This window comes from Pristiophorus japonicus, chromosome 5, assembly GCF_044704955.1.
Source record: "Pristiophorus japonicus isolate sPriJap1 chromosome 5, sPriJap1.hap1, whole genome shotgun sequence".
Lineage (NCBI taxonomy): Eukaryota > Metazoa > Chordata > Chondrichthyes > Pristiophoridae > Pristiophorus > Pristiophorus japonicus.
In genome coordinates this window covers 25,276,914-25,299,841 of record NC_091981.1, presented here as the reverse complement: position 1 = coordinate 25,299,841, position 22,928 = coordinate 25,276,914, and the positions used below count along the sequence as shown (strand labels likewise).

General features: G+C 43.2%; 1 protein-coding gene across 1 annotated transcript; it reads right to left on the bottom strand.

Moving 5' to 3' along the window:
• Positions 1-251: 251 nt before the first annotated feature.
• LOC139263772 (leukocyte elastase inhibitor A-like) lies at positions 252-19,416 on the bottom strand. Its single transcript, XM_070879820.1, has 7 exons — positions 19,297-19,416; positions 15,233-15,408; positions 11,058-11,195; positions 10,687-10,804; positions 5,023-5,165; positions 3,761-3,928; positions 252-780 (listed from the first exon to the last, which is right to left on the bottom strand). The coding sequence occupies exons 2-7, from the start codon at positions 15,398-15,400 to the stop codon at positions 376-378; spliced, it is 1,140 nt and encodes a 379-aa protein (XP_070735921.1). The 5' UTR covers positions 15,401-15,408; positions 19,297-19,416; the 3' UTR covers positions 252-375.
• Between the last annotated feature and the right edge of the window lie 3,512 nt (positions 19,417-22,928).

The window sequence follows — 22,928 nt, the reverse complement described above, 5'->3', positions numbered from 1 at the left end:
CAATAATAATCTGGAGTTACGGTAACTGACCAGTGAGTTATTGAAACACACAGTTGATACAAATGCAATTGCATTTTATTGTTAATTTATTGACAGTTTATATTAATCAGTAAGTAGCATATGAACTGGTGAAGAAATCAGAAAGTGTTAAATGTATCCATAAAGATTCCAAAACAATCACTGAACCACAATTTCTATTCATTTTAATTAATATTTTTTATTTGAAAAAGGTTTTCTTGTGATACAGAAGATTTAACAAGTAAAATCTAACATATCTTTAATAACAATTAAGATTATTCTTTTCCATTTACTGATCAAGCATTTCAAAATTATGTTTCCAATCTTTGTTATGTATGGCATTACTTAGTCTAGTGTTCAGGGAGACGTGTATCTACCAAAGAACAGAATGCTATTTGTTTTGTTGTGCCGAATGAAAAAGAGGAAGGGATGATCAGCAGTGAACATTGCCTCCTGCTCTAACATACAGAATGTAGCTATCACCGCTGTAGCAGCTGCTGCTTCAGTTCCTTCCTCATTCACCTCCACAAAAGACTTGTGAATAACTTTGGACACGAATAAGTCACGAACTTCAGACATTCCAGATAGATCTGCGCTCGAACCATTGAAAAGATCTAGCATGCCTAAACTGGACAGAGGCGAGTTGAGCTCATAGTCATCTTCCAGTTTAAATTTGGGCAGACGAACATGAACATCCATTTTGCGCATATGGTTTTGAAGTGTCCATTCTTGCAGCTTTTCTAATGTAAGTTCCTGCTCCAGCTGATAGACCAAAACAGAAAACGTCAGTTAGAGACCAAAACAAGAAAAGACCAGTTACAAAAAACAGGACCACATGATCTCCTGGACTGGTTTTGATCGTCTGGGGTGATGGTGGTGTGCGGAGTGGGGGGGGGGGGGGGGGGGGGAGGGGGGCGTGGAGGAGGGGGAGGAGGGTGTGGGTCAGAGAGAAATTTCTCAAGACTTTTCCCCCCAAATTGGCCTGGGTTTTTTCACCTCTCCCAGGAGATCACATGGTTTTTGGGTGGGGTGGAGAGTGTAAATATTTTAGGGAAAATTGCGGTCGGTTGCTTCCTTCGTACGTACGCCTCTGACCTGAACAAAATCTACGAAAAGTACCTGGTGGTCACGGAGGAACATAGTATCCCGGTCGGAGGCCTAGATTCGCTGCGCAGCACATGGGAAGATATCTTTAACTATGCGTACTAGGTGGAGTCACGTGGGCCTGGGCCACCAATCACTGTGCAGAATTCCCATTGATAGAAATGGGAGCTCTGTTTGTATTGTCACCCATTACGATCAATGAGAAAACCCGCTAAAACACCGAAACAGAGCATAATAAATAAAACACCTTACATATTTAAAATTAATTGAAATGAAATGTTTTGGAAAAAGAAATATTTTTTGGAATTTTTTTAATGTGTTTTTATAGTGTTAAAAATAAACTTACCTTAATGGATAGGATTTTTAATATAAATATGAGTGTTTAAATTTCATTCTTATATGTTTTAAAACTCTTATGCTGGTAAAAGTAAGTTTTTACCAGGTGTAAAAGTTTGAGGGATATTTGCTGGGCATGAGTTGGGCAAATAGCCCAATCTCTCCTGCACGAATGTCTTTCTCCCGGGGATGCAGAGGATCGGTCAAGACAAATCTTGGCAGATCGGAAAAGATGGTTTTCGGCGCATGCGCATTGTGCCCCGAAAACTGGCTTTTTCGAGGCCTCGCCGAGTCCTTGCATACTTTGTACGGACCCGGCGAGGCCGAAATTTTCAGCCCATTGTGATACACAAGGTAGCACGATTACGTGCGACAGGCTGGATGGACCAAAGGGTCTTTTCCTGTCTGTCACTGATCATATAATTTTAAACAATAATTTATGATGGGAGCTAGAAATAACTACAAGGTGTCACATTTCTTTTCCTTGCCTCAGAAATGTTGAAAAGTTGTGTCCCTGAATGGGAAGCCAGCCATCTTGTGCTTCATGTTTCTCCCTTGCCACATTTTCCAACCTCCTGTCCTGAACTCATTGACTCTCTGTTGGGGAATGGTTTCACAAGTGCTGGTTTCCCACTGGCTACATAGCCATTTGTCGAGATTTTGCGGTCAGCAATGAAGTAACGGCACTCGCCGCTGACCTATAAGAAAGCTGACCACAATGATCTAACATTCTCTGTGGCATGGATTTCACCTTTCCTTGATGTTAATTTCATTCTGGTGCCATCTTTAGGGGATCTCTGGCATCCAGCAACAATGATGTCTTCAAGCAGTCTAAGCAGCCAATTACACTGAAGAATTCTCAGACACCAAACCAAGAAGTAACAAGCAGTTTTTATCATTTACCTTTTATAAATTTTATAGAAAGCGAAAAAATGATTGCAATGGATAAATTTGACATTCCACAAATATAAAATTAGTTTTTCAGGCCAGAGAGTTTGTTCAGGAGTATTTATCATTTAGTATGCCGTTAAAAACCCAGTTACACCTCATTCAACAAGTCTTAACTTTTTATGGCATTTTTACAGGGAGATTTAGAGCAAAAAAAGTGGAAGTTCACATCAATTCAGTGATTTCCAATGATTTCCATCGGCGAAGACTTCAAGAGCGCATCCTGTGGAGAAGCGGGGAATCACTGACAGCAACTTCTAAATTTCGGCATTTAACGGCACATGTGCGGACACCAGAAGTTTCTGTCAGTTTCAGAGAGTAATGACAGCAAATGCTGACATTTTCACTGTCATTACAACTGCAAAATTCGGGCCATTATTTAACAGCAAGTGTAGGTAAACTGACTGGAAACCATCTCAGCTAAGTACTATTCTGTCTCTGAAGGATATGCACATTTATGCTTTGACAGGTAGAACTCTTGCTTGATTTTCCTCTCCTAGCCCAGGGTTGAGTTATCATTATATAAAAAGGCACTTTATAATGAATAGTGCATTATACAGTAACAGGGTGGCGGTGAATTCTAGTGTACTTATTGGACCTTGGTTGCAATTAGCACACTCAGTAGAGATTAGTCCTGGTCTGTATGGTACAACTACTCAATGGATGAACTTGTTCATCAGCCATTGAAGCATTCGCTGTGGTGAACCAATAGAAATACATTTATTCTAAATACAAGGGTGAATCTGGCAGATAATGAGAATAAAAGCAGTGAAAACTTTATACTGGAAGTACTCCCTTCAGGTATGAAATTCATCTCTATAAATAAACTCCAGTGTGAATTACAAATGATCTCGGTTATTAGCTCCTCAATCCATGTACATGTTTTTCTGTCAAAGTGCCCAGTTTTAGAAAGCAGAGCACATCAGAGCTGCCATAGATTATGCCAATAAATTGTGAGATCAAAGGCAGTTTAAAATATAGGACTGTGGATAAAGAGGAATCCCAACTGCTCTGGGTCACTGCCTCACCAATTTGCCATTTTGCCAGGGTGGGGCCATAAAGTGATGAGATTTGTTCACAAATGGACCAACACACAAGTGCGGATGCCCCTGTAAAAGTACCCTTACAGCATCATGCTGTGAAACAGATCTCCATATCCAATGGTTGTTGCCATTAAATCATACAGCGATTCTATAATTACTCTCATTACCAAGAATATCTGAGAACTGTTGCAAATTCAAGAGCAGTCAAGCTTCAAGCAGTTAACAGAGTAAGGAGTTTCTGTATCTACATGTGAACTCTCTCACTCCACGTAATGTATGTCAACACTTTTAATCATAAAAAGATACAATACCTGTTTGAGACCTGTGGAATCATCCATGATGTCTTCTGGCAACAAGATGATCATACTTAATTCTTTATCTACGTATGGAAGCTCAAGAACTTGGAGTTTAACTTCAGGAATGTGACAGATAAGGAACTTCTTCTTTTGGTACATCATTTTCACCGACTTGCTTTCATTCTATAAACAGGAACATTCAATGCATATCATTTTTTTGTAATTTAAAATATTCAAAGAAAGCATTGACGGAGACAGTTATGGGAATTATTCAAAAGAAACAAAACAAGTCACAAGATAAAAATTCAGTGAGAAACAATGATGTTCAGCAAGATTTAGATGTCCTCGTACATGAAATACAAAACATTAGCATGCAGCTACAGCAAGCACATAGGAAGGCAAATGGTATGCTGGCTTTTATTGCAAAGGGGTTGGAGTGCAAGAGTAACAAAGTCTGACTACAATTGTTCAGGGCTTTGGTGAGACCATACCTGGAATACTGTGCACAGTTTTGGTCTCCTTATCTGAGGAAGGACATACATGCCTTAGAGGCGGTGCAACAAAGGTTGATCCCTGAGATGAGAGGGCTGTCTTAGCAGGAGAGATTGAGTAGATTGGGCCTATACGCTCTAGGAGTTTAGAAAAATGAGATGTCATTGAAACATACAAGATTCTGAGGGGGATTGACAGGGTAGATGCTGAGAAGTTGTTTCCCCTGGCTGGAGAGTCTAGAACTAGGAAGCATAGTCTCAGGATAAGGGGTCGGCCACTTAAGACTACGATAAGGATGAATTCCTTCACAAGAGCGTTGTGAATATTTGGAATTCTCCACCCCAAAGGGCTGTGGATGCGGAGTCGTTGATTATATTCAAAGCGGAGCTATATAGATTTTTGGACTCAAAGGGGAAATCAAGGGATATGGGAATTGGGCGGGAAAGTGGAGTTGAGGTCAAAGATCAGCCATGCTCTTACTGAATGGCAGACCAGACTCGAAGGGCAATATGGCCTACTTCTCCTCTTAATTCTGAAGTGGGACTTGAACCCACAAAATTGCGACTCAGAGAGGAGTGTGCTACCCACTGAGCCACGGCTAATTCCTAGTCCTAAGGAGCTGATCATAATTGCCCAAAGTTTGACAAGATTACTCTCTGCTACATAAATACAAATAGTAACATTAGTAGTAAGGGTAGAACATAACTGGAGTGTTCTTATGGGGGCGGGGAACAATTAAAAAGACAAAATAACTTGGTTCAGTACAGGTACTCTGTTTCGAATACCTTATTCAGTCTGAATGACATCTCTGTTGTATCTTGTTCATTAAACTTCTCAGCCCAGCTTCCTTTGAAGTAGATGGCATTCACCAGCACGAGTCTGGTATCGCTGCCAACCGAACCTTGAGCCAGCAGATTTTCGATCTTACCTGAATGGAAATAGATTCAGGATATTGGTATAGTACACAACAGCAGCAAAAAGACTAGGAAGTGTTTAACCTTCAATAATTTATATTCAAAATTAAACTTCAAAAAGGAGAGAGAGAAAAAAATCTAATTCATAGTTGCCAAACATTTTTGGTTATATCTTTTACAAAATGTTACCTCAGAATCATTACTAAAGCAGGAGGTTATTCATATCATGAAAGGATGAACAGGCTGGGTTTCGTTTCTGTTGAAAAAAGGCTGAGGGGTAACCTAATAGAGGCCTTTAAAATTATAAAAGGTTTTGATAGAGTGGATAGAGAGATAATGTGTCCACTTGCGTGGAAAAGCATAACTAGAGACGATCAATATAAGATAGTCACCAAGAAATCCAATAGGGAATTCAGAAGAAACTTCTTTATTGTGAGAATGTGGAACTCGCTACGGTAGAGAGTGGTTGAAGCGAACACTATAGATGCATTTAAGGGGAGGCTAGACAAGCATATGAGTGAGAAGGGAATAGAGGGTTATGCTGATAGATTTAGATGAGGAAAGACGGGAGGAGGCTCAAGTGGAGCATAAATGCCGGCAAGGACTGGTTGGGCCGAATGTCCTGTTTCTGTGTCCTGTTTCTGTGCCTTATATCCTATGTAATCCGATGTAATTGTATGCAATCTTATGAGGCTTTGCCCACAGAACATCAATTAAACATGCTGTTCACTTTCCCAAATAGGTTAATATCCATGTTAAATTAGTAAATAGAATGACTTAGAATATACAGCACAGAAACAGGCCATTCAGCCCCCACTAGTCTGTGCTAGTGTTTATACTCCACACAATCCTCCTCTCATTCCAGCTAACTCATCTCAGCCTTTCAGCATACCTTTCTATTCCTATTTCTCTCATAAATTCGACTAGTTTACTTTTAAGTCTAAGCTATTTGCCTCAACCATTTCCTGTGGTAGCAAGTTCCACATAGTAACTACTCGGAGTTAAAAAAAAGTCTCCTTATTTCCCTATTGGATTTATTAGTAACTCTCTTGTCTTCTCTTTTCTACAAAAAAAAAGCCCTAACATGTTCAATCTTTCGCGATTGCTGTATTCTCCCAGTTCTGGTACCATCCTTGTAAATCTTTTTTGCACCTCTTCCAGTCCTTTTTATCGAATGGAGACCAGAACTGTGCACAGTGCTCTAGTGCAGACTGACCCGGGTCCAAAGAAGTTTAACATAGCTTCACTATTTTTGAATTCTAGAATTCTATAACGCTAGAAATAAATCCTAGTGCCTTGTTAGCATTTATAATTGCTCTGCTAATTTGTTCATCTGTATCCCTAGATTCCTTTGCTCTTTTACCCTATTTAGTTTCTTATTTTCTAAGGTGTAGGTGACATGACTATTTTTCCTGCCAAAGTGCATCACCTCACATTTATCTATATTAAAGTTCATTTGCCACAGTATAGTTAGGGATTAGTTTGTATCAAAGCATTGCTAATTGGAAAATAATACACCCAATTATTCTTAAAATTCAATTTTTGTTCATTTTACAAAACCTTGACAATCCCCAAGTGATGTCAATTCCAAATACAATCATCATCTTCATCATCATAGGCAGTCCCTCGGAATTGGGGAAGACTTGCATCCACTCTTTGAATGAGTCCTTAGATGGCTGAACAATCCAATACAAGGGCCACAGTCCCTGCCACAGGTGGGACATAGTCGTTGAGGGTAAGGGAGGGTGGGACAGGTTTGCCCTATGTTCTTTCCACTGCTTGTGCTTGTTTTCTGCATGCACTCGGCGATGAGACTTGAGGCACTCAGCGGCCTCCCGGATGCACTTCCTCCGCTTAGGGCGGTCTTTGGCCAGGGACTCCCAGGTGTCAGTGGGGATGTTGCACTTTATCAGAGAGGCTTTGAGGGTGTCCTTGTAACATTTCCTCTGACCATCTTTGGCTCGTTTGCCATGAAGGAATTCCGAATAGAGCGCTTGCTTTGGGAGTCTCGTATTTGGCATGCAGACAATATGGCCTGCCCAGCGGAGCTGATCAAGTGTGGTCAATGCTTCAATGCTGGGGATGTTGGCTTGGACGAGGACACTAATGTTGGTGCGTCTGTCCTCCCAGGGGATTTGTAGGATCTTGTGGAGGCATCGTTGGTGGCATTTCTCCAGCGACTTGAGGTGTCTGCTGTACATGGTCCATGTCTCTGAGCCATACAAGAGGGCAGGTATTACTACAGCCCTGTAGACCATGAGCTTGGTGATAGATTTGAGGGCCTGGTGTTCAAACGCTCTTTTCCTCAAGCAGCCGAAGGCGGTGTTGAATCTCCTCATCAATGTCTGCTTTTGTTAATAAACAGCTCCCGAGGTATGGGAAATGGTCCACGTTGTCCAGGGCCACGCTGTGGATTTTGATGACTGGGGGGCAGTGCTGTGCGGCGAGGACAGACTGATGGAGGACCTTTGTCTTATGGATGTTTAGAGTAAGGCCCATGCTTTCGTATGCCTCAGTAAGAAAGGTGTGCCCTTGTAACGTTTCCTCTGTCCACCTTTGGCTCATTTGCCATGAAGGAGTTCCGAGTAGAGCGCTTGCTTTGGGAGTCTCGTGTCTGGTACCAATGACAGGACGGGCCAGGTGGACTGCAGGGGGCTTTTCCTGTCCTCCATATTCTTAAGGTTCATATACCATTTAATGCTAATCTTTCAGTGGTTACATAAAAACCACAGAGGTGAAGCATGTTTATGAGCAGTTATTACACTTGATCTTCAAGGGCCTGGTCAACAATGAAATGTACCCAAAAATAAGGTGGCACATATGGTTCATTTGTAGAATTAATGATGAATTGCCAGATGAAACTTGCTGGATAAAATATTCACAATTTCAACCTCCTCAGACAAAACTTGATAAACCATTGCAAGACATTATGACACCCTGGCTAGATTAGGATTCTTGCACATTTGTGCTCATAACAATGTAAGTGAGATATGAAAATCTCAGTGTAGACACATCAAATCAAAAGCAGATGCTAATGTTTTGGTGTTGGAGTTGACACAAAGTGATTGATGGAAGGGTCTTCTGAGTTGGGAAATTTAATACGTTATTTTTTCAGCCATTCACTGTCAGTATTAAACATTCCCAGGTCAAATACAGAATGGTTAGATGAGGGGTAAGTTCCCTATATTGTGCCAAACAGTGTCCTTGAACCCCTAAACTCAGAAGAACAACCTTCACTGCACAATATACCTTTCCTACATTAGCCATCTCCGTGCCTTGTCAGTGAGATTGCCAACATAGAAGGTGAATTTCCACAGAGGTTCTCCTACTCGTCTGCCCTATATTCAGCAGGAAAGCTGGAAATACCATGCAAACCCCCACAACCAGGGCATTAATCCCATTTTTTCAAGGTTTCCAATCCTCCTCCACCAAAGAACTGAAAGAATCTTCTTGGAACGTTCCCCCCATACTGTCAAATTAGGGAGGTGATTTACATTGTGAGCCTATGCCCACTAGATTCAGTTTGTCCAAAGTCATTTTGGCTCACAAAGTGGAGACTTTAACTCAATTAGTCTGGGCCAGATTCAAACCCCAGGTTCCAGTGGTAGAAGGACAAGCTTGGCAGTGCAGTAACTGCGTTGGTTCCTGTGTAATAGCTGGAACTGAGCCAAATGGCCCACTAGGCATTGGGCTGGATCTTTGGCTTTGCTGATTTTGGGGCGGAAAGTTTGCGCCTGGGACGAGTTTGCAACTCAGTCAGCAAAATTGGGTAGCTGGAGGTGGAGTGCTAAGGGTGGCATTGCACACCTCTCTTAGGGCACTAGGCCGGCTGGGCATGGGAAAATCCCGAGCTATGCAGCCAGCCCGGGAGGGCTCTGAAAAAGACCTGGGGAGAAAAAAGAACATGAAAAAACCCACCAAAAACATTCCCAATATAAAGCCCATACCATCACAACATAAATCAAGGTGAACATTATTTACCTCTCTGCAGCCGATTTAGATCGGACCGCCCACTTTCATAGGCGGCCCCAGCAGGGCGCATTGTGGGGCGTACGGGTTGGGCAGTAGTCAAAAAGTGAGCAGGTGTCGCAACCAGGGGCGTTGGAGTTGACACTTCTTCGGGGTGGTACTGCTCCAAGCCCTGCTAATCCTGCCCCGAAAACCCCTGCGGGGCTCTGGAAGCTGGCCGCCCACCCAGAAGATCTCACCGACAACATTGCCGCCCGTCTGGGGCAAAAACAGATGCAAGCATCATTGGAAAATCCAGCCCTTTGTGTCTTGTTATTATGACAAGCATTGGAGCAGGAAGAAGTGCAAGTCTGACTCCTCTAGTCTGCGGACATGAATGGCTGGCATTTCCTGACATGGTAAGTTTCGCTCAATTTCACACTGCGCGTTCCATCGGTGAGTTAAGGCCAAAATTCTGAGTATCTCATTAGCATATGGCAAAACATAAAAACTGGGATAAAACAAGTAGAAGTTCATGTAAACAATGAGGGCCTGAGGAAAGCACAGGACTTTTGCCATATTCCTTCTTTAAGTCATCAAGCACATTAGGCAAAACATTTTTAAGAAAATGCAACTGTGGAAGATTTAGAAGTTTGAATGCAAATTTTTCTGATTCTGTAAAGATGCAGAAAATGCACTATCGGTGTCAGTGAAGAGAAACTGGAAAAGGACAAAAACGACATAAAACTTCAGAGTAATGACTTTGGGTCCTGTTTTATGCAAAATTTTAGGGATACATTTACAGCCCGTTCACAACTGGAATCAATTCAGGAATTTTGGGTCAGCTGCGCTTTTGCATGGGGGGGGCGGGGAGAGCGGCGTTGGGGGGGCTGTTATTTAGCAGCAGAGTGCAATCTCCGGGCGTAGTGTAAAAACATGCAGAAGACACGCCCGGATTCCCTCAATTTCTTTCACAAAAAATTTTCATTGCGCAAAAGTAATTCCATTGCTTCCGCACAGGTTTACAGGAGTTACGTTCAATGTGTGCACGATCAATGACATAGCTTTCTGCAACAAGGAGCATCATTCTGCACAGAAAGACACACATTCAGGCAGCACAGGATCTATCAAGCATGTTTTTGCACATGCCAGAAGTGAGCCAAAGTTCAGGTAAAGCCAGTACACTCAACTGTGTACAGCCAGCATAACCTCTAACCCGGCTGGTACAATGGAGCTCACATTGTCCAACTCAATTTACTTGGTCATTGGGTTAAGTACAACAAAGGCTCACTAGTACACTGAAACACTCAAAAACTCAAGTGTGAGACGATTAATTTATTGTTGGTATCCGCTCTGGTTTCTGAATCCAGTTTCATTCTATATAATACATTAAAGTAGCTTTTACAAATTCACACTGCTGTTGCTGGGGGCAAATTCATAAAATCTGTGCTATGTTTCTTTATTAATTTTTAAAAATCTACTGATCAACTAGCTGGCACGAAGATTTATACTTCCTTCACATTTAAAAACAATCAATTTTAGCATTGCCACCAGTGTGCAAGCAACTAAATGTGAAGGACAACTTACCCTCAGTCTGCGCCTCCACCCATTTATTGATCTCCTGTCTTGTTTCATCAGCAGCAGTTCGGAAATCAACTCCAGACATGTCTGCTCTGTAGTACTGCATGGAGGATTTACAGAATTCCTGCAAATGGATACAGGGAAAATTAGTTATACTGTCCAGTTTGGAAGACCCGATTTAAAAATGATCAATTTGTGGATCATCAGAATTGGTACATTGTGTATACCAGCAATGTCAAAACAATCGCATTGGTATACCGCTGTCCTTTGAAAGGATTGCTGTGAAAATATAAGAATATTATAACTGGCATGAGCCTTACAGCTTGGTTCCTAGTAACTGGAACAATCTGGGAGCAGGTGAACCACTCACAACTTACTTCTAGGAAGTTATAGGTCTTCTCTCCATATAGTCGATTGGCCACTTTCAACAGGTACGAAACATCAGCTCGGTTAATGTCTGATTGCATTTTCTGGAATCCAGAATGTAGATCTCCCACTTGATCAAAGTGGAGAGCCTGTTATCAGAATACATGGACAAAGCAATCATCAAGCAACGAAGTGAAAAAGGGAGCTACATGTTATAATCATCCACTTTTCAAATGTTGTCTGCCATTTATTTTTCAGTTAATTTTCTTTGACCCCTTCCCAAAAGGCTTTTACTGTGCTGGGATACCATTCTACACGTGCTGTTCACCCTCCAGTATCTCACCCAAAAAGCCATTCTTCAGGTCTAACCCTAGAGAGTGAGTGTCAACAGCTTATTGAACCACAGGGGCAGGTCCGTTAAGCCCGATTCTGCTCTCAGCCAAAATCCACACATGAACAGCAGAGGTCACTGAATAGTGATCATGAGCAGGAACCATTGCTAATTCAGCTGAGGATCAGTTACCTCAGTGCAGGCCAGGCATTGAACCCAGGATTTTGAGGCTCATCCACTCACTTGCTGCTTTAACTGGCTAAACTTGCTGCAAACCGTCTTTTTAAACCCCTCTCCTCCAACAATAAGTGTCAGAAGCTCATACACTACTTTGTCTCTAAGATTCAGACCATTTTTTTGGATACCAGCACCTCTTCCGTTCCCCTAGCCCACCGAGCTAAACTTCCTCTCAAGAAGCCCCCTGCCCTAGCCCTGACCTCACATCTTCCTCCAATTTCTCCCTGATCTCCCCTGATGACTTTTCCGAGTTCATCCTGTCCAAGATACCCACTTCCTGCTCCCTTGGACCTATTCCTACCACATTGCTGATCACCCAACTTCCGTTTCTGGCTCTCATGTTAGCTGACATTTTTCACGGTTCCCTCGCCTCAAGTACTGTCCCCCTTTCCCTCAAATCTGCCGCCATCACCCCTCTCTTCAAAAAATCAAACCTCGATCCCCCTGTCCTTGCAAACTACCACCCCATCTCCAACCTCCCTTTCTTCTCCAAGGTCCTTGAACGTGTTGTCGCCTCCCAAATCCGTGCCCATCTTTCACGCAATTCCATGTTTGAATCCCTCCAATCCGGTTTACGCGCCTGCCACAGTACTGAAATGCCTCTCAAAGTCACAAATGACATCCTTTGTGACTTTGACAAAGGCAAACTATCCCTCCTCGACCTTCTTGACTTGTCTGCAGCCTTTGACACGGTTGATCACTCTATCCATCTCCAACACCTCTCCTGGGTGGGACTGCTTTTGCCTGGTTCCATTCTTATCTATCTAATCGTAGCCAGAGAATCACCTGCAGCACCTTCTCTTCTCGCCCCCACATTGTTACCTGTGGTGTCCCCCAAGGATCTATCCTTGGCCCCCTCCTATTTCTCATCAACATGCTGCCCCTTTACGACATCGTCCGGAAACACAGCATCAGTTTCCAAATGTGATGATGACACCCAGCTCTACCTCACCACCACTTCTCTCGACCCCTCCACGGTTTCTAAATTGTTGGACTGTTCTGACATCCAGTTCTGGATGAGCAGAAATTTTCTCCCATTGAATATTGGGAAGACGCAAACCATTGTTTTCGGTCCATGCCACAAGCTCCTTTCCCTAGCCGCTGACTCCATCCCTCTCTCCAACTCATGTCTGAGGCTGAACCAGACTGTTTACAACCTTGGTGTCATATTTGACCCAGAAATGAGCTTTCGACCACATATCCGCAGCATAACTAAGACCATCTATTTCCACCTCCGTAACATCGCCCGTCTCTGCTCTTGCCTCAGCTCATCCGTCGCTGAAGCCCTCATCCATGCCTTTGTTATCTCTATGTTTGACTATTCCAATGCACTTCTGGCTGGTCTTCCACATTCTACCCTACGTAAACTAGAGGTGATCCAAAACTCGGCTGCCTATATCCTAACTCGCACCAAGTCCCGTTCACCCATCACCCCTGTGCTCGCTGACCTACATTGGCTTCCGGTTAAGCAATGCCTGGATTTCAAAATTCTCATTTTTATTTTCAAATCTCTCCGTGGCGTCACCCCTCGCTATCTCTATAATCTCCTCCAGCCCCATGACTCCTCTCCCCCACCCCACCCCCGAGATGTCTGCGCTCCTCTAATTCTGCCCTCCTGACATCCCGGATTATAATCGCTCAACCATTGGTGGCCATGCCTTCTGTTGCCTAGGCCCCAAGCTCTGGAACTCCCTGCCTAAACCTCTACCTCTCTACCTCTTTTCCCTCCTTTAAGATGCTCCTTAAAACATACCTCTTTGACCAAGCTTTTGGTCACCTGCGCTGATTTCTACTTATGCGGCTTGGTATCAAATGTTTATCACATAATACTGCTGTGATGTGCCTTGGTACGTTTCACTATGTTAAAGGCACTATATAAAAACAAGATGTTGTTGTTGCTGTTGAATATTGAATAATCATTCCCTTCCAGTTTGAACTTCAATGTGGAAAATTCCGTTTCCAATTTTAACTGTGAGCGCATTTAAATTCTAAACCAACTGTACTAACTAGAATTTATTGTACTATGAATAAGACACACATATATAATGTTCTGCAGTGTACTGGGGAATTGAGGCTTGGTCGGTCCGCCTAAAGGTATCACTGCTGACCGAGTCTTTCGAACCAACCTGGTTCCTTACCTCTATGCAAGATCCATTACTATTGTTCAGTCACATGTTCTGCTCATGGTATCTCACAATTTTAAATGTTGCTGTGTATTAGTTACTCAATTATAAAGATTTTGATATTGGCGTAAAGTCACAGTTGCTAGATGTGATTATCTTAGTCAACAGTGTTGGGAGGAGACACATATAATATGCATTCACTCTCATCATAATGTACAGACGTACATCATCATCATCATAGGCAGTCCCTCGAAACGAGGATGACTTGCTTCCATGCCGAAAAGGGTTGAGTTCACAGGTGTTTCAATGAAGGACCTAATATTCCAGATCTCGAACTACATCTTGAAGGGTGGAGGATGCCTGTGCGTGGATTTTTTAAATATGTGGTGGCCGTTGCACACCAGCCACCACACGGGCTTGACAGAGCTCGGTCTTGGTCCAGTGGCAAGGATTAACCAAGACGTCTGGAGACCCAGCTCTGCTGCATGGACCTAGTGCGCACACATATCTCAATGTGGGCTGGCCTGTGCTATCCCTGGGCCCTCGCCTCTTCTGGGCCCTGAACTCACGCCTTTCCTGGGCCCCGATCACTTTGTTAGATCAATCAAATATAAACCCACCATTTGCCCATTATCTTCCTCTGCTTCAAATGTTTAGCTACAATTCCCTTAACAGTGGTCTCTCTCTGCCTTAATTTTTTTTATTCGTTCACATGACTTCGCTGGCAAGGCCAGCATTTATTACAGATGTAGCACAGCAATGCAGCATTATCAATCTGTAAAGTGAAGTGAATGAATGCTCAAAAGGCCTCAGCGATAGTGCACATCTACCTGGCTACCCATTTTACCCATCATAAACTCCATTTACCAGACAACCTATGGAGCTGTAAATGCGCACAGGTCACGGAAAAGGTTTACTCTATCCAAACAGGCAGAAAACTTTAGTAGATATTCATTTGTCATGCTTACATACAGTCTCAAGGCAGCAACAGATTTTCAGCCACCTAATTAATTGACGAATCACAGGTTTCCCAATCCTATTGTCAGTCACCTGCAGTAGGCGGCTGGGGAGGGACCAAACACAACAACATTGAACCCTGTTGTAAAGCAAAACTACAAACTTTGTGTAGCAGTGAGGTCCCTGTGGATTATCACCCACAATGCAGTGAATTAAGGGAGATAGTCTTCCTCAGTGTAAAGAAGAATGGCTCGTTATAAACTCCACAACACTCCTGCGCTTGGATCAGAATGCATTTAATTTAATAAATTTGGGTTGAATTCTCCTTTAATATAACTACAATGATGGACTTTGGATATTCATAATACACACACGAGCTACGTTTAATCTATGTTATCCTGACAAATATCGGACTCACCAATAGCTACCATGGAGTTGCATGTATTAGGAGTTTGCCAGAAGCATGGATTTAAGAAACAAAATGCACATTAAAACATATTTCAGCTAAGTCTTTTGCTCAGAGTAATTTCATACATACCTTTGCCATTTGAGATGCAGTATTACTTTTTGCTCCAAGATAAACCATGGCCAACGCACTGGAGATGCTGAATGGAGAAAAAAAGATGTTGCCAGCTTGATTCTCTTTAATCAGCTTTCTGAATAGGTCAAGGGCGAAATGGGAATTTGCTTTGCTCAGGTCCTCCATTGTTTAAACTGCAAGAAAAATGAATATAAAGCGCAGATGTTCAGAATGATTTTAGTACAATAAGGTTCTCAAGAAAGTTAATGAATTACCAGGGTTTGCAACTGAAGAGAAGAATTGGCTTATGAAAAATCGTAAACTGAGCGCTGGTCTGCAATGAAACATTTACAACCTTCTCTGTAGAATTGATCTCAAGGTATTTAATCTCTACATGTCTAAAATTAAAATATTATCATTTCTCAATCACCAACGTGCTGAAGCAACCTTCGTTGATTAATGAACATCAGTGAAACAAAGATTTCTGTCTTAAGGCACGTCAAGCAAAACCAAGATATGCACAATATTTGGAAACATTATGAAATAAAGGGAAATGGTAAGGCCTCAGTACAGATCCCTGGAGAAAGTTATGTGATAAATATTGCATCATTAAAATCGCCTATTTCCATCTCCACAACATCGCCTGAATCTGCCCCTGGCTCAGCTCATCTGCTGCTGAAACCCTCATCCATGCCTTTGTTACCTCTATACTTGACTATTCCAACACACTCCTGGCCGGCCTCCCTAGTTCTACCCTTCGTAAATTGAAGTCTCCAAAACTCTGCTGCTGTCCATGTCTTAACTCACACCAAGTCCTGTTCATCCTTCAGCTCTGTGCTCGCTGACCTACATTGGCTCCCAATTAAGCAACAGCTTGATTTTAAAATTCTCATTCTGGTTTTCAAATCCCTCCATGGCCTCACCCATCCCTGTCTCTGTAATCTCCTTCAGTCTTACTACCCTCTGATATATCTGCGCTCCTCCAATTCTGCCCTATTGAGCACACTGATTTTAATTGCTCCACTATTGGCAGCTGTACCTTCAGCCACCAAGGCCCTAAGCTCCGGAATTCCTTTACTCAACCTCTCTTTGCTCCTTTGAGACACTCCTTAAAACCTACCTCTTTGACCAAGCTCTATTATCTCCTTCTGTGGTTCAGTGCCATATTTTCATTGATAACGCTCCTGTGAAGTGCTTTGGGATGTTTTACTATGTTAAAAGCACTATATAAATAGAAGTTGTTGCTGTTAGACAGTGTTAAAAAATTAATGTTAAACCATTAAGCATCATGTCAGCTATATCATAAGCCAGACACAGATAAATCCTTCCTCAAATCTGCCTAATAACATGCTTTAAAACAGAAAACATCTTCTAATACAAATACAGGGTAATATCCTTATAGATTTCTCTACAACAGCTATCAATGCCAATCTGCAATTGGCCAATAAATTGTGCAAGGTAAAAGCGCCCGTGGCAGCCTTTTGCTACTCATTGCTCTTCCTCCCCGCATCACACACGGAACGTCCTAACTGGATCCATATAGTCCAGATAGCAATTGACAAACCTCACCCAGTCAGGAAGATTAATGCTGCCATTGGAACAGGATTGGCCATTCAGCATCTCAAGCCTGTTTCGCCATTCAATTAGATCATGGTAGATCTTGTGACCTGGAGTTCATTGGGTTTAACTTCTGCAGGTAGCTTATGACTCTTAGGTCATTGAACAGATTACTGAACTTGCACAACCATTCGGGCCTCGTCCTTATCAGATTCTGTTCCATTGTCTAAAAGTATCTTTATAGTCAGTGGTCAGCCACCTTCCATTATTCATGTCTCTATCCTCATTTAATCTGAAATATCTTCTTTCTGCTAAAGTAAGCCATTTAAAATGTTGAAGACCTACTTTTGTCTGGTTTGCTCCAGATGTGCTATTTTAAGGCTTGGGGTTCGAAAGGCTATGTGCAGAAGTGCCCACTGCTTTCAGGCTAACTGTTTTCACCCATGTTGCTACATTTTATCCTACCCATGATGCTTGCAGCAGCCATTTTGCCTTGCTTTCATAGAAGAAACTACAAAAGCAAATATATGTTCCCCAACATACACTGATAGTTTAAATGAGCTTTCCATCACTACTTTCAAATATTTGTACACATTCTAAGACAGGGATATATGCATTGACAGATCACAAGATAATTATGGATGAGCAAAACCATTTGACCCACATTAGTTCATTCTTCCACAGGTGCTATATAATCCTCCCATTGACTTCCTCTGATTTATATTCAACTGTTTTGGCTATGTACTTCAGCAATCTATTGGCTCTGTGAATTGTTGCGCTGCATTAGTTATACATGTTTAGCATTGAGTCTACCAAGATACCTAGGTCTCTTTCTATATCATTCTTAGCTATTTCAGTGCCATCCATGAAGTACCAGTGTTGCATAGAATTTTACAGCATAGAAACAGGACATTTGTCCCAACAGGTCTATGCTGCACACGAGCCTCAGCCCACCTTACTTCATCTCATCCTGTCAATATATCCTTCTATTTCTTTATTTCTCATTTACTTATCTAGCTTCCCCTTAAATGCTACTCACGTCAACCACTCCCTGTACCATGTTCCACATTCTCACCACACTGAGTAATCAGTCACATATTAGTGACTATCTTATACTTATGTCCCTTAGTTTTGGCCTTTTCCACAAATGGAAACATCTTCTCTATGTTTACCCTTCATAATTTGAAAGACCTCTGTGAGGTCACCCTCAGGCTCCTCAGACAAAGGAGCCCCAGTCTTTCCTGATAGTTGTACACTCTCAGTTCTGGTATAATTCTTGTGAATCTTTTTCCCACCGTCTCCAGTATTTCTATATCCTTAAAAAAAATATGGAGACCAGAACAGTGCAACATACATTTAACATGATTTCTCTGCTTTTGAAAAATATTTCACCCGTTTCTACTCTTCAACCTGTTTATTATCCTTTTCTGAACATGGGCACCACACTAACCTGCTTTCAATCTACTGATGCCTCCCCAGTGTCCAGCAAATCACTTATAATGGGGGCCGGTGCCTCATAAATCTCCTCCCCAGGCTCTTTCAGCACTTTTGGGAATTACCATAGATCCCCAGTGCATTGGGAGTCTTTTCAGCTTGTCTAGGACTTCATCTCATTCATATCAAAGGGTCGTTAGTGTTACTTTGCTTCACTCTGGAGTGCGCATGTTTCTCAGACCCTCCCATGGGAATACTTGCAGGAAATAATCACACAATATTGACAATCCTCTGTTTTGGTTCTGCTCGCATGTTTTATACCTCTTTGACTGTCCTCTTACTGTTTGTTCATTGATGTTGGGGCAGGTTTGATCAGCCTGAGCTTTAGGATCAGTGTTTATTGATCCTGCACTGTCAGCATTACACCTTTAAAGGTATTCCAGTTGTCCTCTACTGTAATGTTGTTGAACATTCACCACCATTCCATAGGCTTTAGTATTTCCCTCGTTTAATTTAATTGATCCTTCGTAAAGTTATACACCAAGCTCCTGGTCTTGGGTATATCTCACTCACAGTTCATCTTAAACTTTACCCACTATAGGTGCTGCCCCCAGGTGTGCTATAACTGGTCTGGATCCTGTGCGAACACCAATTCAAGGCTCGCACATTTACCAAATCTGAATCAAAAGAACTCAGGTATTTGAGGGTTCTGTGTTATACCCTCCTGTTGGCGAGGATTTTACGTTTGAGAACTCCACCCAGTGAGGATTATTCTGTAGCTTTCCCCCAGCCATGGATTGACTTTAGTTACTGTCCAGGTATCTCTGACATATCGGTCTGTCCCATCTCGGAAATGAACAGCCCGATCACAACTCTGAAAGCGGAACCGTGTGTATTTCACTCTCCCCGGTAGCGCTTGTTCACAGTACAGTACAAGAAAGAAAGGACAGATTACACGTGGAGGGAGTGGACGGTGTTTATCCGCTGCACGAAAAGGGAATTAATTGATCATGAAATTAGCGAAGGTTTGCAGCGCTGACACGGAAATGTAGTGTCACTAAAACCCCTGGCAGAGATATAAAGACACTTACCTTATGCGTTGCTATCGTTCAGCATCCAACACTTCCTCTCACTGTCTTCACTTTGCTCTGTGCGTCACCTGTGTGGCGCCTTTTAACCCGGAGCAGCCGCCCCTCCACCCCCGGATTGACAGGACTGCTCTGTTATCCATCAGAGCGGAGGCGGTCCTCTTACTGGGAACACAAGGCGTTTCCTCTTTTTTTTAAAGTTGATGCGGAATTAAAACCTGCAGAGCTTGTGAGAAGTGTACATGTCAAATTAGAAAACTACCAAAAACTGACACAGCCCCAAAACTGTAACACCGCGAATACATCCTGTGACAGGTGGTTACACTGAGTGTGCAGTAGGGCAGGGTTCTGAACCTTTCAGCTTCTGAGGCCCCCTCTGTGCTATACAAATTCCACCCACCGCCTCTAACACAACACGAAATATTTTTTCTGTATAAAAATGAATTATACAACTAAACATTTACATTTATTATTATTTTTGTTTCACTTACTACATGTGAAACTTGTCAATGACTGGTCTAATAGGTTTGATGGGACAAAGGTGGCAGTATAACTTCAATATTGTCGCTGAAGGGGTCTGTAGCCCACAGCTGTGCGTGCTGTTTGGCCGCACTGGCTCCGAGTAAGGGAAGAGGGTGAAACGGCGACTCCAGTACTGTGTCGGGTGAGAGGGCTTGCTGAGATGGGGAGGGCAGTACCAAGCGAAGGTGCGCCCAGTGATACCGGAACCTGCCCGGTTGGTCACCGGGAAGCCGGGTGGCGGACTCAGAGACCTAGCGAGGCGGACCTGCCAAAACCGCGTGGATCAAGGCTGCCATCCACGGGTACACCAGTCACCTTGCATTGTGTCCAATTCTGGGCACCACACTTTAGGAGAGAAGTGAAGGCTTTTGAAAGGGTACAGAAGAGGTTTACTAGAATGGTTCCAGGGATGAGGGATTACAGTTATGTGGATAGACTGGAGAAGCTGGAGTTATTCTCCTTAGAGCAGAGAAGGCTAAGAGGAGATTTGATAGAGGTGTTTAAAATCATGAAGGGTTTGGATAGAGTAAATAAAGAGAAATTGTTTCCAATGGCTGAAGGGTCGATAACGAGAGCGCACAGTTTAAGGTGATTGGCAAAAGAACCAGAGGTGACATGAGGGTAAGAATAAGTCATGTCTAATGAACCTAGTTGAATTTTTTGAGGAGATAAATCATCATCATAGGCAGTCCCTCGAAACAAGGATGAATTGCTTCCACCCTGAAAAGGGATGAGTTCACAGGTGTTTCAATGAAGGACCTAATATTCCAGATCCCGAACTACATCTTGAAGGGTGGAAGATGCCTGTGTTTGAATTTTTTTTAACGTGTGGTGGCCGTTGTACACCAGTCACCACACGGGCTTGACAGAGTTCGGTCTTGATCCAGTGGCAAGGATTAACCAAGATGACTGGAGACCAACTCTGCTGCACGGACTCAGTGCGCACACATATCACAGTGTGGGCTGGCCCATGCTACCCCTGGGCCCATGCCTCTTCTGGGCCCCGAACTCTCGGCTCTCCTGGGCCCCGATCACATCCCTCTATGAACTCTTGCCGCTCCTTCACCCTGACCTCGCCGCTCCAGCTATACCTGCCCGCACAGCAATCAGCCGTTGTCCTCCTGCAGCAGCACGCGCTGCTCCCTGAAGTGGCATGGTACCGCACGCTGCTCCCTCTACTGGCTCCGGCATGCTGATGGTCTTGCAGGCCGGGACCGCACTGATTTCCGGGCCGGGCCACCACACGCTGCTCCCTCTAATGGCCCTGGCCTGCTGATGGTCTTGCAGGCCGGGACCACGCAGATGAAATAACTAACGTGGTAGTTAACGAAGTGCCTATGGATGTTATTTATATGGACTTCCTGAAGGCATTTGATAATGTTCCAGGTTTAATAAAAATGAAAGCACATGGAATTGGTGGCACCTTATTGGCTTGGATAGGGAATTGGTTCGGAGGTAGGAGGCAGAGAGTAGGGAAACAGGTATGTACTCAAATTGGCAGGATGTCACTCGTGGTGTCCCCCAGGGATCTGTACTGGGGCTGCAGCTTTACACTATATTTACAAATGACTTGGATGAAAGAATAGAGAGCCGTATATCTAAGTTTACTGATGACACTCAGTCAGGTCGCACAGTAAATAATGTAGATGGGAGCAGAAAGTTGCAAAGGGAAATTGAGAGATTATGTACTGTGACAGATCAAGTTCAATGTGGAAAAGTGTGAGGTCGTCCTCTTTGGACCCAAGAAAGATAGATCAGAGTATTTGCTAAATGACGAGAAGCTCGGCACAGTGGATGAGCAGAGAGATTTAGAGTTCCACGAATAGAATCACTAAAAGATAGTGGACAGGTACAAAAAAATAATTTAAAGACGAATGGAATATTCACCTTAGGGATACAAAGAGGTGGAAGTTATGTTACAGCTGTACAGAGCTCTGGTTAGACCCCATCTGGACACTGCATTCAGTTCTGGGCACTGTACTTCAGGAAGGATATCTTGGCCTTGGAGGGATTACAGCACAGGTTTACTGAATGATATTGCAGCTAAATGGTTAAATTATGGGGACTGGTTGCATGGACTAGACTTGTATTCCCTTGAATATAGCAGGTTTAGGATGATCTAATTGAAGTGTTTAAAATGATTAAAGGATTTGACAGGGTAGATAGAGAGAAACTATTTCCTCTGGTGGGAGAGTCCACAAGGGGGCATTGCCTTAAAATTAGAGCGAGGCTGTTCAGGAGTGATGTCAGAAAGCATCTCTTCAACAACAGCAACAACAACTTGTATTTATATAACGCCTTTAACATAGTGAAACGTCCCAAGGCGCTTCACAGGAGTATTATGCGATAAAAATTTGACACCGAGCCGCATAAGTAGAAATTAGCGCATGTGACCAAAAGCTTGGTCAAAGAGCTATGTTTTAAGGAGCGTCTTGAAGGAGGGAAAAGAGGTAGAGAGGTGAAGAGGTTTAGGCAGGGAACTCCAGAGCATGGGCAACAGAAGGCACGGGCACCAATGGTTCAGCGATTATAATCCGGGATGCTCAGGGAGGCAGAATTAGAGGAGCACAGACATCTCAGGTGCAAGGTGGCGGAGGGGGGGGGTTGTGGGGCTGGAGGAGATTATAGAGATAGCGAGGGGATATGCCGTGGAGAGATTTGAAAATAAGGATGTGAAGTGTTTGAAATCGAAGTGTTGCTTAACCGGAAGCCAATGTAGGTCAGCGAGCACAGGGGTGATGGGTGAGCAGGACTTGGTCCAAGTTAGGACATGGGCAGCCGAGTTTTGGAATCGGAGAGGTTTAGGCAGGGAGTTCCTGAACTTGGAGCCGAGGCACGGGCACCAATGGTTCAGTGATTTTAATCCGGGATGCTCAGGAAGGCAGAATTAGAGGAGCGTAGACATCTCGGGGGGTGTGGGGCTGGAGAAGATTGCAGAGAGTTAAGCTACCGATGTAATTGAATGGCAGAAGAGGCTCGAGGGGCTGAATGGCCTATTCCTGCTCCCATGTTCGTATATAAATTCTAATGAAATTAAATTGTCTTTGTGTTTTAAATGATGATTGACTCACTGCCTAGAGTTTCCATTCTGTAGCATCAGTCTTACGCCTGAA